This window comes from Agelaius phoeniceus, chromosome 31 (assembly GCF_051311805.1).
Source record: "Agelaius phoeniceus isolate bAgePho1 chromosome 31, bAgePho1.hap1, whole genome shotgun sequence".
Lineage (NCBI taxonomy): Eukaryota > Metazoa > Chordata > Aves > Passeriformes > Icteridae > Agelaius > Agelaius phoeniceus.
Genome location: NC_135295.1, coordinates 2,773,807 through 2,786,468, shown reverse-complemented (window position 1 = coordinate 2,786,468; position 12,662 = coordinate 2,773,807). Strand labels below are relative to the sequence as shown.

At 66.4% G+C, this 12,662-nt stretch overlaps 1 protein-coding gene across 2 annotated transcripts; it reads right to left on the bottom strand.

The window, feature by feature from the left end:
* Positions 1-1,237: 1,237 nt before the first annotated feature.
* On the bottom strand, positions 1,238-11,897 carry EFNA3 (ephrin A3). 2 transcript variants are annotated; one of them, XM_077191972.1, is made up of 5 exons: positions 11,671-11,852; positions 4,432-4,721; positions 2,309-2,374; positions 2,094-2,171; positions 1,238-1,952 (listed from the first exon to the last, which is right to left on the bottom strand). In XM_077191972.1, exons 1-5 carry the CDS (start codon positions 11,781-11,783, stop codon positions 1,831-1,833), a joined length of 669 nt encoding a protein of 222 aa, XP_077048087.1. In that variant the 5' UTR covers positions 11,784-11,852; the 3' UTR covers positions 1,238-1,830. The 2 variants fall into 2 exon arrangements, with proteins under 2 accessions (XP_077048087.1, XP_077048086.1); XM_077191971.1 differs by lacking the exon at positions 2,094-2,171 and having other exon boundaries at positions 11,671-11,897.
* Between the last annotated feature and the right edge of the window lie 765 nt (positions 11,898-12,662).

Here is a 12,662-nt window from a genome sequence, read left to right as displayed (position 1 = left end):
GCCAGGGCAGTGACTCCGGCTCTCACACCCCCGCAGGGCACTGGCCACCCAAGCTGTGCCAGGCTCACTGTGCCACGTGCCACCAGCATGGCACCACACTGGCACAGGTGCTCTGGCCAGCCCTGGCAATCAGCCCCTGGCTGGATACGGCCCCTGGCAGTGGCAGCCGTGCTCCCCCACCCACGCCGTGCCCACCCTGCCCTGGGCCAGCAGGGAGCTGCGGGTGGCACCCGGGGACCCCGGCAGGGGATCCATGGCAGGGAGCTCAGCCCCGTCCGGGCCAGGCCTGCCGGGGCGCGGGGGGGACGTGGCGAACCCGGCGCCTGCTGGGAGAGCTGCCAGGACCCGTCTGACGGGTTCGTCGGCTCTTCCCGCACCCGGACAAGCCCGGGCCGGCGGGACACCCAACCACCGCCCAGCAGCGCCTGCTGGGTGGGGGAGAGAGGCTGCCCTGCTCTCTGGAGCTGGGAGGACCCCCTTCCCCAGGAATGAATCCACACGGGAGCGGGGCCCTCGCAGCCCCTCATCCCTGCGGGAGTTGCTGCTCCCTCCCTGGGGGCACGGGGCCCCCCAGCCCCTCAGAGTGCAGGCTCAGGAGCCCACGAGTGCCCCACTGTGTCTGTGGGGGCTGTGGGGCTCTGCGTACCCCAGCAACACCCCCCTTAGATGCGATCCCAACCTCAGGCACAATCCAGCCCCCACATCCCCTTGGCTGGAGGTGCTGGGGGGGAGCTGAGGGCGTCCCCCAGCCCTCAGGAGCCGCCCGCGTGTGCCAGATCCCCCCGGAACAGGCAGGAGCCGGCATGCCCGGCACAGCCAGACGCGCCGCAGGGGCGATGCCGCAGTTCCCATGGCGTTGCCAGCACCCCGTGTCTGCTCGCTCCTCGCAGCTGCTGAGGATGGCAGGGAAGGATCTCCCGCTCCCAAACGCCACCCCAGCACCCCCAGGCCTGCGTGCCACGGGCCCCCCGCGCTGCCCTTACCTTCAGATGCTCCTGCTGTCCTCGCCACATTCCTGTGGGAAGCACCGCGTCCCTGCCGGCGCTGGGGGTCGATGGGGAGCAGGGCCAGCGGTGGGAAGTGCCCTGCATGCCCCGGCCAGCGGTACCGAGCCTGGTGTGCCTGGCAAGGCGGGTGGCACGGTGGAGGTCAGCCCTCTCCTGAACGCCTGTCCGAGCCGGAGCCCCCCTGGGACCCCTCCGAGGGCTGGAAGTGCTGCACGCCACCGTGACAGGGATCCCTTTTTTTATCCTTTTATTAATTTTTTTTATAGACTAAGAGCAGAATATGAAAATCACCAGCCAAAGCACTTGAAAAAAAGATCGAGAATGTTTTTTTTTTGTTTGTTTTGTTTTGTTTTTCCCCAAAAAGTGTCTGTGCGTTTGCATAGGTCGGGTCTTCACGGAAGACGAGGAAAATCCAACACGTTCGACTATGTACAAGCCAGCCCGGGGCCGGCGCCGCTGCCTATGGTACAGTATAGATATAATATCTCTGTAGTCGCTCTCTGTACAGTATGTATAGATCTATATGGGTATGTACAGACTGCCCGGCCCGGGGGTCCCTGCTCTCATCGGGCTCGGCGCTGCCCCCCAGGCACGGAGCAGCCACGGGGAGGCTGCGGGCAGGACCCCGCGCTGCCCGGGAGGAGCCGCATCCCTGCGGAGGTGCCGGTCCGGCCGGATCGGTGCGTGCCGCGATCCCTGCCTCTCTCCGGGCAGGGCTGCTGGTCTCGCCGTGCTTCCCCGCTGGCTCTTACGAGGGGCAGCGGATCGAGGGGGCCGCGCTCGGCAGAGCGGCGCTGGCCCGGGCCCCCGCGGGCGCCGGGAGCTACGAGGCCAAGAGCGTCATGAGGAAGAGCGCGGCGGCCACGGCCAGGGGCAAATGTTCCCGCTTGGGGCTGGTGCCGCTGATGCTCTTCTCCAGCTTCGGCATCTCCGGGTTGAAGTTTTCTGTGGAGGGGAAGGAGAGGATGAGGAGGGCAGCAGGGAGGCCCTGAACCCCCACCCCGTGGCCGGGGCTGCCCCAGGGGCGGCGGCGGGGAGCGGGGGGGGGACACGGCGCTGCGGGCCCGGGGGCTGTGCCTCACTCACCCAGGTCCTCGATCTTCACCTCGGGCCGCAGGGTGAACTGGGGCAGGGTGGGCGCCAGCTTCTCCCCGGAGTGCGACGCTGTGGAGGGAGAGAGGGGACGGGGGTCACGCTGCCCGCCCCGCACCGCAGCCCCCGCATGCAGCCACCGCCTAAGGACGGACGGGGCACCCAGGGGCCAGCCCCGCCGCCCCCGGGACGGGCACGGGGGTACTTACTGGAGGCGCAGCAGACAAACACCTTCATCTTCAGGCAGGCCCGGCGGTGGTTGTGTGTCGGCGTGGCTGCAAGGCAAGAGCGGGCTGAGAGGGGCTCCGTGGCAGGAATGCCAACCCCAGGCACCCCGGGGCTGGGTGGGTGTGGACAGAGAGGGGGCTGGTACTGCCCAGGGGTGTGCTCTGGGCTGGGGAAATGCACCAGCACCCCAAATCCTGCAGCAATGCCCTGCAGCAGCACCCCAAATCCTGCAGCAATGCCCTGCACCAGCACCCCAAATCCTGCAGCAATGCCCTGCACCAGCACCCCAAATCCTGCACCAATGCCCCACACCAGCACCCCAAATCCTGCACCAATGCCCTGCACCAGCACCCCAAATCCTGCAGCAATGCCCCGCAGCAGCACCCCAAATCCTGCAGCAATGCCCTGCAGCAGGACCCCATATCCTGCACCAGCACCCCAAATCCTGCAGCAATGCCCTGCACCAGCACCCCAAATCCTGCAGCAATGCCCTGCACCAGCACCCCAGGCCTCACCATCAGCTCCAGCATCCCAGCCCAGCACCAGCATCAGGCACCAGCACTGCAATTCCTGCAGCAGCAGCCCCTGAACCCTGATCCTGCAGCAGCATCCTGCATCCTCCATCATCATCCCCCAGCACCCCATCAAGCACTGGCACCCCCATCTTTCCCCACACCCCTATCTGTTCCCTGCATCATGTAAACAATCCATCCCCCTGTCCCTTTGCTCCTTCACCCCCTCCCTGAGCTCCAGGTTCCCACTCTTAGAGGGGAAAGAGCTGCCCAGTTTTGGGGTGCAGGGGAATCAGCCAAGGGGGACGCAGACAGACCCAGCTGGGGTGGGAGGACCTGAGGGGACCCAGCTGGGGTGGGACCTGCGGTTTGGGGGCTGTGTGGGGGTCCCACCTTGGCACCCCACGTACATATGTAGTAGCACTCACACATGTAGCAGCATTCACACGTGTAGTAGCGCTCACACACGTAGTAACACTCACATATGTAGCAGTACTCACACATGTAGCAGCACTCACACGTAGCAGCACTCACACATGTAGTACTCCTCATACATGTAGCAGCATTCACACGTGTAGTAGCGCTCACACATGTAGTAACACTCACATATGTAGCAGTACTCACACATGTAGCAGCACTCACACATGTAGCAACTCATACCCATAGTAACTCACACCTGTAGTAACACTCACAGATGTAGCAGTACTCACACACATACTAACTCACACACATGTAGCAGCGCTCACACACGTAGTAACTCACACCCGTAGTAACACTCACAGATGTAGCAGCGCTCACACATGTAGTAACTCACACCCGTAGTAACACTCACAGATGTAGTAGTACTCACACATGTAGTAACTCACACACATGTAGCAGCACTCACACATGTAGTAACTCACACCCGTAGTAACTCACACACATAGTAACACATCTGTAGCAGTACTCACACATGTAGCAGCGCTCACACATGTAATAACTCACACCTGTAGTAACACTCACAGATGTAGCAGTACTCACATGTGTAGTAACTCCCACATGTAGCAGTACACACACATGTAGCAGCACTCACACCCGTAGTAACTCACAGATGTAGTAGCACTCACACGTGTAGCAGCACTCACACCCGTAGTAACTCACAGATGTAGTAGCACTCACACGTGTAGCAGCACTCACACACGTAGCAGCGCTCACACATGTAGTAACTCACACCCGTAGTAACACTCACAGATGTAGCAGTACTCACACATGTAGTAACTCACACACATGTAGCAGCACTCACACACGTAGCAGCACTCACACATGTAGCAGCACTCACACCCGTAGTAACTCACACCCGTAGTAACTCACAGATGTAGCAGTACTCACACATGTAGCAGCGCTCACACACGTAATAACTCACACCGGTAGTAACACTCACAGATGTAGCAGTACTCACATGTGTAGTAACTCCCACATGTAGCAGTACACACACATGTAGCAGCACTCACACCCGTAGTAACTCACAGATGTAGCAGTACTCACACATGTAGCAGCGCTCACACACGTAGCAGCACTCACACCCATAGTAACTCACACCCGTAGTAACTCACAGATGTAGTAGTACTCCTGCCCCGCACGGAACTCGTAGCCCAGCGAGAAGGCGCTGTAGCGCTGGAACTTCTCCGAGAACTTGATGGGGCTGTGGGGCGCGTGGGGCCGGTTGCACTCCCAGCGCTTGAAGCCCTGGCTGGTGTTGCAGGTGCGGTAGCCCTCCGCGTTCACCATGTAGAGCACGTACTGCTCCAGCCGGTGCTCGGGCACCGAGGCGTTGTAGTGAGGGCAGTAGATGTCCAGGTAGTCGTTGACGTTCACCTGCACCGTGTAGCCCTCCCGCCGCAGGCTGCAAGGGAGAGAAGGATGGGAGGTCAGGCTTGGGGAGGCCCTGCACATCCCCAGACAGGGTTCTCCAAGGGGAGCCAGAGGTTGGGTGAGTTTGCAGTGAACTGTGGGAGCAGTGGTACCCCCTGTTCAAGCCCTGTGTGGAGCCCCTGACACGGTGGGGCCCCTGCACAGCCTGAACTTCACCAGTGGAGCAGAATCCCCGTACTGGAGGGCACGGGTGGGCCTGGGGGTGGGGACAGGCGCTGCTGGGGACAGGTGTCAAACCACACGTACAGGTGGGATGGGCAAGAGCACGGAGCCTCAAAGGGGAGATGATGCACACACAGACCCAGAAGGGCATCCGGGTCCCACAGGCATCAGGTTCTCCACGGGACAGCCCGTGGGTGTGCGGAAGACCCCGGAATTCCTTGGAATTCCCCGGCATTCCCTATTTCCAGCAGCCTGGAGCCGACCCACCGCTGCCGCCCACCGCGGCCCTGGCACGCGCCGCAGCTCGGAGCCAGGATTTCTCACCCTGCTCCGGCTAATCCCGTTAGTTCGTTAATGCCGTAAAGGGTGGCCCTGGGGGAGCCTTATTTACATTGATTAGGAGCAGCAATCCCCTCAGATCCACTCAGGAGAGGCTCCGCTGGCTCCTAATCCGCGCCCGACGGAAATCCCGGCCGCGGTAATCCTCGCCGCCGCGCTGACCCGCTGCTCCTGCCAATTAATTACCACCCGCCGCTGGCTCGGCACCGGACCCTGACCGGCCCCGCATCCCGCAGGACACGGACAGCGGCATCCCGGCACGCGTGGCCGTGGAGCTCCCCAGTGGAGCTCCAGCTCTGGGCGCATCGCTCCGCATCACGGCCCTTTCCCCAGCTCTCAGGGCAAACCCCACACCGTGCGCCCCCAAAGCATCACTCGGGGTTCCCTTGGCCGTGGGTGGGGGGTTCGCCGCCCCTCCCGGAGCCCAGCGGCTCCCCGGGTCTCTCCGGCAGGGCTGGGCAGGCAGCGGGCAGGGCTGCGCCTGCAGACGCCCCACCCTGCACCATCGCCCCCGGCGCTGTTTGAGGAGCCCCGGCACTCCGCCAGCGCCCGCGGCACCGGAGCCGAGCTCGGAGACAGAACCGTAGCGGGACGCGGTGCCGGGAGGCAAAGCGGGGGGACAAGAAACGCCGCCTCCGGTACCGGGGGGCAACGCGGGGGGAAGCTGATGGCAGAACTCATCACTCGTGGGACAGGAGCGCAGCCCCACGCGGCCCCTCCCTCGCTGCGCAGCCGCTATTCCGCAGCCCATCCCGGCACCCGCCGGCAACCGCTCCGCCGGGAAGGTGCTGAGGCAGCCACCCTTGCTGAGCGGGCGCCGGGACCTTTCATCTTCCCCCTTTGATGTGGTGGGAAGGGGGGCGGGGGGAGAAAAAGGCTTGTTATTAAAGAAATGGCCCCAAGGAGAAAATTGCAATTAACTCCACGCGGGACGCAGAGCTGGGACGCCGGCGTACCCCAAGAGCAGCTGCCCCACACCGGGGCGGGCACCCGCAGCTGGGGCTCCCCACAGCTGTGCCATGGGACAGAGGGACTAGGAGAAGTGCCAGAAGTGACACTCTGTCACGGGGTGCTGGGGAGAGGTAACCCCTCCGTTCCCCTGGGGCACCCAGTGCTGAGGCACAGTCCCCTGGGACCCCAGGCTGGGGCTCGTTAAGCCACAGCTCGTTAAGAAGCGTGGCTGCTGATAAACAGCCTCACTAACGAGGCACCGAAGCCTCCCCTGGGCCGGGGGACAGCAGCACCCATGGCAGCGTGCAGGAGCCCCAGCTGGTGGGGCAAGGGCCCCACGGTAGTGACTCCCATGGGCATTGCCAGAAGCCCACAGGCAGCACCAAAAGCTGGGAGGGGATGGGGAATGGCCCCACATGGGGAGAGCCACAGGGCCACCACAGCCCGAGGCACATCCAGGTGACCCCAGCAGCAGCTTTGGTCACAACACCGTGTCCCTGCCACGCTTGGCTCCTACACAGTCACTGCAGAGCAGCAACTCTAGATACCCCCAAATCCCTCAGTGCAACGGCCTAAATGCTCCAAGATCTGCTGACAGCACCACCCAGAGAGCCCGTGGGCCTTGGTTTGGGATGGAAGGGCAGGAAGAGACACTCTGAGAGAGGGACTCTGCCTCTTTTCTCACCAGCACCCATCCTAGAGCAGGCACGGGCTGCCTGGTCCCGTCCAGCTCCGCAGCTATCAGGAAGCACCATCCCCCGGGCTGGGATGGACCCTCCACACGCCAGACCCTGGCAGCCACGGCATGGCCGGTGGGGCCGGTGGGCTCTGGCAGTGCCCGAAGGGTTAAGTGCGGGAGGAGAGCGGGCAGCATCACTTCTGCACGACTGCGTTTGTAGAGCAGGGCTTGGCGAGGCGGTGGTACCTTCCAGCAGCCTGTCATGCTGGGCAGATGGATGTCCCCTGGCAGCACCGGCCCCGGGCTCGGTGCCCACCGGCCCCGCACCGGAGGGACGCTGGTGGCACCCTGGTGGCACCTTGGCTACCTGGCACGCCGCAGCCACCGGTGAGCCGGGCGGGCGCTCCGCTCCGCTCCCATCTGCTGCCATAAATCCGGGCTGCGTGCCGCACGCTGGCTCCCACACTGCCGGAGGGCGCCTGGTGCACTGCAGCACGCCCTGGCAGCAGTGGCACGGCGGGACCGGACCCCCGTCGGGACCCTCACCCTACAGACGCTCATTCCCATGGTGCTGGAGGGGCCTGGAGGGCAGCGGGGCCAGAGCCGGGCTCAGCACCCCTCACTGGCGGTGCCAGCAGTGAGGAGCAGGGCAGTGTGGTGTGTCCTCGATGTGGTGCCCCCCAGCACTGGACAGCCCCCAGCACAGCCAGGCTCTTTGTTCGGCTCCAGTAGCTTCGTCCTTTTGGCGCATCCGGGGCCCATCCATCACCCGGGGAACAAAAAAGTGCCATTGATTTACGAGTCCCCTTCCCGTCACCCCGCACCACAGCGAGAGGCAAAGGCGCATCGACCGCTGTGGCCGGTCCGTCCCACCGGACGGAAGGACGGACAGACAGACAGACCACCCGTCCATCCTCCCGCACCCACGGCGGGGGAGCCGGGGGGCTCAGCGCAGCCCTCCCCACGCAGGCAGCGCTGCACAGTCACGGCGCCCAGACGGCCACGCACACGCGCGCTGGCTCGGCAGACAGCGCCTGCGACGCAGCCCACGCACACGGGTGGCACCGAGCCACAGCACAGCCCCCCCGGCCTCGCCTGGCGCAGCCGCAAGGCGCGGGCGCTACCGGCACACGGTGTCCCCGGGGCCACCTCCCTGCGTGGGGAATCGGGGCTCCGAGCGGGGGGGGAGGCGAGGGCTGATCCGCACGTGGAGGGAGCGGGCGGCACCCGGCGGGACAGGGAGAACCGTCCCCAAGCTCGCCGGGACTCCAGGAGCACCCTACAGGTGCCCCCCGCCGCTATCGACGGCCATACAATCCCTGTAATCCCGGCTAAAGCCGGCACCTTCCCGTGTTGCTAACAAGATCAATGAGGTTTCTAATTGGGTTTTAATTAAACCATCAATCTGCAACCGGTGACTCAATTACCAGCCCGGGCAGGAGCAGGTGGCCCCGGCCCTGTTGCACCCCGGCACCGCGGCCGCTTCTCCCACGGGAACGCCGCCGGTGCTGCCGGGGCTCGGAGCCGCCCCGCGCCGTGACTCACGGGGCACGGCTCGCTCTGCCCATGGGCACCGCTCCTGCTGCGTGCTTGGGCCTTCTGGGTGCCCAGCCTGGAAGGCAGAGTATGGGGTGGGGGCTTCCCGAGCCCCCCAGGCAGCCTAGGGGGGTGTTGTGGGCACTGTCCCTAAATTCAGCTCCACAGGTGGGCACGGAGCTGCCCCTGCTTGGGCACGGAACTGCCCCTGCTTGGGCACGGAGCTGCCCCTGCTTGGGCACGGAGCTGCCCAGCACCTCCTGCTGGATGCCCCCAAACCCGTGGGTCCCTCCTGCTGTGGGTGACTCCTCCTGAGCCCTGTGGGAGCCCGTGGATGAGTGGGGGGATCTGGGCAGGCACTGCCCTGGTGTTGGGGTTTGGCTGCTGCAGAGGAGCCTGGGCCCCTCCAGACCTGCTCTGCAGGGACGTGGCTCCTCTCCTGTGTGAGACACTCCCCAGCTCTGCACTGAGGCTTTCCAGAGCTCACTCCAGCCCTCTCCAGGGCCCACTCCAACCCTCTCCAGAGCCCACTCCAGCCCTGTTGCCTGCAACACAGCCTGGGCCAGATAAAAGCCACCTTGAAGAGGTGAGCGTGGTGGCAGAGCCAGTGCTGGGGGGAGCTGCACGAGCTGTGTGCCTGCACAAGGTGCCACAACCTCCCTGCACACAGGTGGGCCCTGACCCCCACACCACAGCCAGGCACCCTGTGTGTACCCCTGTGTCACCACAGCCCCTGCTCTGCCCCCTCCATGGCACCCAGTGCCCTCAGCACGAGCATCCTCAGGTCCCAAGTCAGTCAGTGGCACAGTGTGGTACACCCCAACCTGCTTTGGGGTGATCCTTGGGGTGCAGCAGTGTTGGGAGCACTGGCCATGTCTGTCCATGAATTGCTGTCCCCATCTTGGCATCTGGGACACGCAGCAGGGACAGAGCCTCCAGCATGCCAGGGCCCAGCTTGTCTGGGGACACTTCAGAGACCCCTGACCCTGCCCAATGGGTCACCCCAGGGCCACAGGCCCCACAAAAGCTGCTGCTGGGTGGACATGGCTGTCCTGCACCTTTGTCCCATGCCACCAGGCCTGTTCCTGGCAGGACTGGGGAGTGGAGGGCAGGGATGAGTCAAGGGTCATCCCACACCCCCAGGGCTTGCTGGCTGCCACCAGGGGAGGTGATGGGACAGACGGATGGAATGCACAGCTGGACCAACAACCAGGCCGAGCAGGAGCAGGATTTGAGGATCCCACCCCCACACCTCCCCTGGGCTTTGCCAACACACCCCAAACCCATGGCATGAGGGGTGCTCTGCCTGCTTGGGGACCCTTCCTGGCCTCCTGGCACCCCCAACCATTCCTTGTATGGCCAAAGGGGCTGAGCTGCCACCAACCCCCTGCTTCCCAAGGCACTGTCGGGCTGCTCCCTGGGCTGCCCCTCATCCTGTCATCCCACTGAGGGCACCAACAGGGGTACCCAGGGTAGCATGGCAGGAGCCACAATAAATTTGTGGCCAAGGAGTGGCCACAGCCAGCAACCCCCTCCTCCCCAGAGAGCCCCGCAGGGCCACGCTGGGCTTGTTTATGGCTCCACTTGCAGCAGGGTTGCTGGGATTTGCAGGCTGCGGCCCAGGGAGCCTAATTCCCCCCATAATTTATCTAATCCAGACACTTTGCCGTGCGGCTATAATTGCGTCCGAGCTGCCGCACTGCCTAACAATAAATATCAGCTCCGGAGTCCCTGGGACACGGCTCTGCCGCAGCCGCCCCCACCGCGCCGCCCATGCCCTGAGCCGGACGCCGGCGGCCGCGCCAGACACGCCTGCGCAGGGGGTGCGGGCATCTGGCTGCGACACCCCCGCCTTGGCACGGCCCGGGCACTGCCAGCCCCTCCGCCCTGTCCCCCGAGAGGTGCCAGGGCAGCGGCAGGTCACGGTGGAGATGGGTTAGGGGAGCCACGGAGAGACAAGGGTGAGGGTGGCACAGCTGCCAGCGTTGTGGCGATGCCAGGGTGTGGGGATGATGTTGGGGTGCAGGGGGTCCGGGCAGAGCAGGGGGGTGCGGGGGGATGTGAGTGTGGAGGCACCTCGGCATTGTGCTGCGCCTCGGCACGTCGCACACACGCACGATTTATGGGGCCCGAGCTTCCGCCTGGCGACACAATCTCAATGGCAGGGGAGGGGGCTGCCGGGGCTGCTCCCACCCTGCACAAAGGGGTGTGCGATGGGGGGAGAGCCCAGCAGAGCCCCTGCACCGACGGGCGCCAGAGGATGCTCTGGCTGGATGCGTGTCCCCGCCACACCCCTGGGCACTCGCACCAGCGAGGGACGGAGAGGTGGGCGATGGCAGCAGGCGCAGATCCCCGTGGAGGGCTCCACGGACGCACCACAGGCGCGCAGCCCCCATTTCCCGAGAGGGTCCAGCCCACACCGTCCCCATCCACATCGGCTCCCAGCTGTGGGCGCGCCGGCGAGGGCAGGGGCAGCCCCGGCTCAGGGTGTGAGGGAGGGGCTGGGCTGCCAAGGCCACCGACCCCCGACTGCTCCGCTCCCGGTGGCCGCTTCCACCCTCCGCTCTCGCCCCCCGCTGTCCCCGCAGCCCCGGAGCCGTCCTGGGGGTGCCACTGCCGCCGGGCAAAGACGATGGGGGGCGGCAGGCACCTGTCGGGCCCCCCCGCCTCCGCCGCGCCGCCGGTGCCGCTCCCGCACCCAGACATGCGGGGGGCGCGACTGGCGGGGGGAGCGGGACCCCTGCCCGCCCCGGCGCACCGGGAGATGGATGCCTGGGGGGGCCAGACCCTCCCCGCTGTCCCCGGTGGGTCAGCGCTGGCGGAGGGGGCGGGGGGGGGCTCCTCCCCCGGTGCCCACGACCCCGTCGCGCCCGCACCGGGAGCCGCCGAGCCCCGCCCGGCAGCGCGGCCACGGGGACACGAACCGGCCGGGCGGCTGCCCCCCTGCCGCCGCAGCGATCCCCGACTTCACGAGCAGGGCGAGAGGCACCGGGGGCACCGGCAGCCGCGGAGCAGCGGCCCCGCCCGCACGAGGGCGCCGCGAGGAGACCGGCACCGGGGGTCCCGCAGTCCCGGTGTCGCCCGCCGCCCCCAGCGCATCCTTCAGCGCGATCCCCGCCGTGTCGCCGCCGCGTCCTTCCCGGCGGCGCCCCCCACCCCGCACGGCCCCGGGGACACCCCCCCACCCCCTCCACCACCCCCCACCCCCACCCCGCCTCCCGGTGCGGGTCCCGGCGCCCCCGCCCGCACTCACTGCGGGTTGGAGCTGTTCCAGTGCACGGCGTGCCGGTTGCCCAGGGCCCCCGGCGGCCCCCGGCCCGGTAGCAGCAGCAGCAGCGGGAGCAGGGGCAGGAGCCCAGCCGCCATCCTGCCGCCGCCCGAGCCCGCCGCGATCCCGGGGAATGGAGGGAGGGAGAACCGAGCCCGAGCCGCCCGCGCCCCGCGGCCCCGGCGCCCAGCTCCGCCCCGCGCGCGCCCGCCGCCGCCGCGCCCCCGCGCGCGCTCCCGCCGCCACCCCGGGCCCGCCCCGGCACCGGCTCGGCACCGGCACCAGGCTCGGGGCTGCGGGTCCCCGCGGGTGGAGACACCGGGGCCGGGTCCCGGGAGGAGAAGGTGGCGCCGGGGTCGCGCCAGGACCCCCATGAGCGGGGGGTGTTACCTGTGTAGGGTCCTGCTGCCATCGGGGTCTCACTGGGACCCCCGAGGGTGCTCCCACACCTGGGTGCACCCCTGCCTGTCCCTGTGGGGTCGGGTACCACTGGGATCTCCTTGGCACACCCATGGCTGGGGGCAGCAGGGCCGGGAGCCGGCGGGATTGGGGTCGCTGTGGGTGGGAGCTCTGGGCTGTGGGGCAGCAGCCCCTGTGGGTCCGTGGGAGCCGTGGGTGCGGGCTCAGGGCCCCAGAGGGTCCTCCCGGTGCTGCTGCCAGTGCCATGGGGGTCACATGTGCTCACAGAGGGGTTTGGCCAGCCTGGAGGCACAGGAGTGGGTGGGTGGGAGTGTGCCCATGTACCAGGACAGCCTGGCTACCAAGGAACACAGACACAGTGCCAGGCTCTGCCGCCTGCCCTCGGGAGCCAGCACTTGGCCAAGTGCCCACCCACATGGGCAGGCCCTTGTTCTTCCCACACCCCGAGGGCTCCTGGGGTGGAGGTTCCCAGGGGGAGCCCCGGGGGCTGGGGGGGCTCCCCTGGGTGTGGGGATTGAGCTGAGTGCCAGCTCCCACTGCCCGTGGGATCCCTTAGC

Coding starts and splice junctions, on each gene's coding strand:
- EFNA3 (XM_077191972.1), bottom strand. CDS start 11,783: ATGGCGGCTGGGCTCCTGCCCCTGCTCCCGCTGCTGCTGCTGCTACCG. Junction 2,375..4,431: donor GCAGGAGTACTACTACATCT/GTGAGTTACTAC, acceptor CTTGCCTTGCAG/CCACGCCGACACACAACCAC. Junction 2,172..2,308: donor GTTTGTCTGCTGCGCCTCCA/GTAAGTACCCCC, acceptor CTCCCTCCACAG/CGTCGCACTCCGGGGAGAAG.